Source organism: Salvelinus sp. IW2-2015, unplaced genomic scaffold (genome assembly GCF_002910315.2).
Source record: "Salvelinus sp. IW2-2015 unplaced genomic scaffold, ASM291031v2 Un_scaffold3791, whole genome shotgun sequence".
In the NCBI taxonomy this organism is placed as follows: Eukaryota; Metazoa; Chordata; class Actinopteri; order Salmoniformes; family Salmonidae; genus Salvelinus; species Salvelinus sp. IW2-2015.
In genome coordinates, this window is record NW_019945065.1 from 119,298 (window position 1) to 123,494 (window position 4,197).

Below are 4,197 nucleotides of genomic sequence, written 5' to 3' on the forward strand. Positions count from 1 at the left end.
GCGGATTATAATGACCAATATTGTTTAAAATTAGTTTATATAACACCTATAAATACATGATCAGAATAGATTATTTGATAATTTAGCCTAGTGACATTTGAACGGTTTATTATGTTTAGGGTAGGCTATAGACCTACTGTGGTAGGGCTGACAGATGGAGTTAACGCAGGCTATTCACGCGCGGAACATGACAGAGACAACAAGATGTCCTTAGAAGATCACAAGGGGAAAGTCCTGCCAGTAGGCCTACGTTGTATTTTAGTCGCCAATCTTATCAAAATAAAATGTATGAAATTGTCCACCTCAATAGATGTAAATATTAATGGCAAAGCAATTGCGCGCTGGGAGGCTTGTCAAACACACGTCACCTCTTTGTCCCGGTACCATAAATGAGGCGCTCTGGCCCGGGGCAAAGGTGAGGCCGAACTCAAGGCTGACACCAGGCCGCGACCTTCCTAAACGGCCGTGCTCGTGACGTTTCACTCGGATGGAATTGGTGTTCCTCACAGCCTTGGAGGAACCTTGGAGTTTCATTCACCCTGGCTGATGCGACCCACCCCTGTCATAACACGAGATTGCGTCGCCGAGCGAGATCTTCTTACATATTTATTATTGGCAGCATCAGGTTGATTTGCTCCAACATACGCGACGAGGTTGGCCTTAATTCCAGAGGGTGGCTGGAGCAGAGGGGTAGAGCTGTAAAAGTGTCACCTCCCTGGCGGCTGCATGGCTCTACTGTTGGAGAGATAAACAGTTGGTCCTGCCTCTGCATTACCTGCAAACCTCGCAGTTGGTCCCTGCCTCAGCAATATCTGCACAACTCACAGTTGGTGCAGGCAAAATTATATAAATCTGAAAGTCATTAATTATAATAGTATAATGACAGGGTTATTACAAGTAATAGTCTTAATAATAATAATAGTATAAATTGTGTTGTAAATCTAAACGAAATCGTTTCGTTAATCACCTTAATTCAAAGATAAAATACATAAGCAATTACTTCCAATTATCTTCCTTAGTGGATTGTGAAAATAATATTTGTCACTTGCAGACAACAAATTGAATAATCCCAAATTAGCATTTGATATATTGGTGAAAATAATAATCAACCAAGGATTTCAAATATCATGATCAACTCAAAGCCCAGTACTCAAGAAAGCGCTGTAAACCCGCGCATGCGTAATTTCGCTAAAGATTTCAAATTCAAATAGAATTGCACAAAAATGGAATGACAATAAACAAAACTGACAAATTGTTGACAATTGCTAATGGTTCATCTTTAATGCACACTTTATTTATTTACTCAATAAGTCATGGAATGTTAGTTACTTTTTGCACAATATTAAATAAATTAGCAGCGTGCTTCTTGACTGTTGAAAAAGTCACAATGAGGAAAAATAATTCAAGCAACCATGGAATGAAACAATGAAAGAAACTCAAACTGAGAACAAAAGTAGGATGGTTTTACAGGGCCACTCTTTGCTTTTGGTGGAGATGATTGATGGTTGAGGTGTCTGAGCATATTTGTAGGCTATGTGTACAATATTGTGTATTGGTATGGGGGGTGATCAAATTAGAAATGATAAAAGTGCTCCTGTTCATTCTGATCTGATTTGCGCCTGCTGCAAAAACAACAATAATACAAGCAAGATCCTTCAGAATCAGCAGCACAACCGGCAAAGAAGATCTAACAGACGTAAAAGTAGCTATATTTTTGATCAATATCTCGGAAATGTACAATTGGATGTATTGTTGTCTTGTTGTAATGTCCTCAATTTGGTCCCATGGCGGTTATAGTTATGGTCCATCTCGGTATGTACACTCGTAACCAAGGTGATACATATGTCACCATTTTGAGTTTTTTTGTCTTCTTGGTATTTAATCAGCTTACCATCAGGGGATCGATTCAGCAGTAATGCAGAGGAAAAGCAATGGGCCATCAATTAATTTGCTCTCCTCTGGCTTACAAAGATTTACAAAGACTCACCAAAGGATAAACTTGGTTTGTGATTATCAGTAGTCCAATTCCAAAATAACGTGTGTGCTGTTTTTCTGTTTTTAAACAGTGTAATTAACTAATCTGATTTTAGTCCATCGGGTTTAACATAAAAAATGTTATGGTCTGGCTTGCTCTAACTGTTGGTGCTGACTCCTTATTGCAAACCGGCTGACGTGCACGGGGATAGGCACCACGATTTTAGGGTTTCTGAGGGCTCGCCGGTTTTGGAGTTGACGTTACCAGCCTTCACGCGCTTCCACTTGGCCCTCCGGTTCTGGAACCAGATCTTGACTTGAACTTCGCTGAGTTTCAAGGCATGCGCAATCTGAGAGCGTTCCGTTAAAGACAGGTATTTCTTACAATGGAACTCCTTCTCCAGTTCCAAGAGCTGCTCGCTCGTGAACGCCGTTCCCGCCGCCGGTTCTTGCCCGTAGACGTGGTGCTGCCATGCCGTTGGACCCTTGGACGCCCTCATCCACGTTACCCTCCCCATCATCTTTCTGACACATCGAGTTACCCGTCATGTTGTCATCGGAGCTGTAGTCTAAATCGCTGTCCATTGAGAAGCTCTCATCTCTTTCATTGCATTCGTCCTCTTTCGGTCTTCTTGCCTGGGTTCTGGTGTGTGGGTAAGCAAATAGAACATGTTAGTTTAGGTTATATTGACCTCAAAATAGAAAAGTAAATGACAATGTGTAACCTATAATGGACTGATATGCAACCGTTTATGAGTTTATATAATGGATAACCACAATCATACTTTTAAGAAAATATTAGCTTTAAAAAAATAAGCAACTTTTCTCCTACATTTGATGAATCACTAACGTTGTGTGTATTGTATCAACATCGTTTCATGAATACCCACGAGTAGACTTGACATATTGTGTTACAGGAAAACAATAGCCTATTATATTATGGAGCGAATTAGGAACAAATTATATTATGTCTCTGGACGTATTTAAGTGAAGTGAAAGTTATTTAGTAAATATATATTTAAGTAAATATTTATCGAATTAGGCCCATCGGCTATCATGAACACATATCACGTATGAAATAGGCCTCGCGCTTACTGTAATTCCATTCATTTTAGAGACAAAATCAATTGATTTATATTATACAATGTCTTCAACAAACTTACGGAGTTAAAGTGTTATATTACATGTATTTCATAATACATATAGACCCTCATATAAATGGACTCGGTCGACTTTGAATTTTGATCACAGTTTTATAGACATTCAAATACTGCAGGCGCTTTTCCCATCCTTCAATTAAAATAGGCTAATTTAGTCATTTAGTTTGCCCCCAGGCACTATTCATTGAAAAGCCTGAAATAAACGTATTTGATATGCGGATATCATGTCAAGCTTCTCACGACAAAATATGTAAGCTTCCATGTAAAGAATTTGTTGAAAAAAAAAGATTCATTTTTCACTCAGGGGCAACAGCCACTTTCTATCACTATACTTTAATCGTTGTCATTTGATGTGGAATTCACAGGATATAGCCTACGCCAACACTGAGTGAGTAGAACTTATAAGTTATCCTCAAATGGCACTTGGGTCCTTTTTTTTGTACATTGATGACGTAGGTCTATTGATAATATTGGTCCGTTAGCTAATAGGCCTAATAGCATAATTAATAATAAAGTTTAGAGTTCGAATGACTTCTTATAAGGAACCTCGCAAATGTGCACTATTATTAATTTATTTATTTTTATAATAGGCCTAATAAATACGAGTATTCGATTTGAATTTCTCTTTTACAACTTGGGCTTACAAATAATATCTCATTTATCCAAGAACATTAGGTTACATTTTAGTCATTTAGCAGACGCTCTTGTTCAGAGTGCCTTACAGTTAGTGCGTCCAAGTACAGGACAGCCACAAATCCCAAACACAGGCTAAGTCAAACGTTTCCTCAATAGAACCTTAAGTCAGGTCAAGTAAACAWCCCTGTCCAGCAGAGTCCAGACAAAACAGAGTTTACTGTACCTGTGGATGACTGCAATGGCTCTGAGTCGTGGTAGGAGGGGAGCGTYGCGSACTCCTTTCCTAGAAAAGTCTTTCCGTCATCCCCATCCAAACGAATGTCCTGAGATTTATTGAAGGCGGCGTGGAGAGACTGCGAGCCGAACTTCCTCGCCGCCTCCTGGTGCTGCTGTGAAGCCGAGAACCCTCCAGGCAGGCTGGCCATCA

The 4,197-nt window shown here is 39.6% G+C and overlaps 1 protein-coding gene across 1 annotated transcript; it reads right to left on the reverse strand.

The window, feature by feature from the left end:
• Nucleotides 1-1,272: 1,272 nt before the first annotated feature.
• Nucleotides 1,273-4,195, reverse strand: LOC112076493 (homeobox protein GBX-2-like). Its single transcript, XM_024143256.2, is given in 5 exon segments — nucleotides 1,273-2,210; nucleotides 2,213-2,410; nucleotides 2,413-2,448; nucleotides 2,451-2,610; nucleotides 3,980-4,195. Coding segments are annotated over 5 exon segments (705 nt in total). The 3' UTR covers nucleotides 1,273-2,115.
• Between the last annotated feature and the right edge of the window lie 2 nt (nucleotides 4,196-4,197).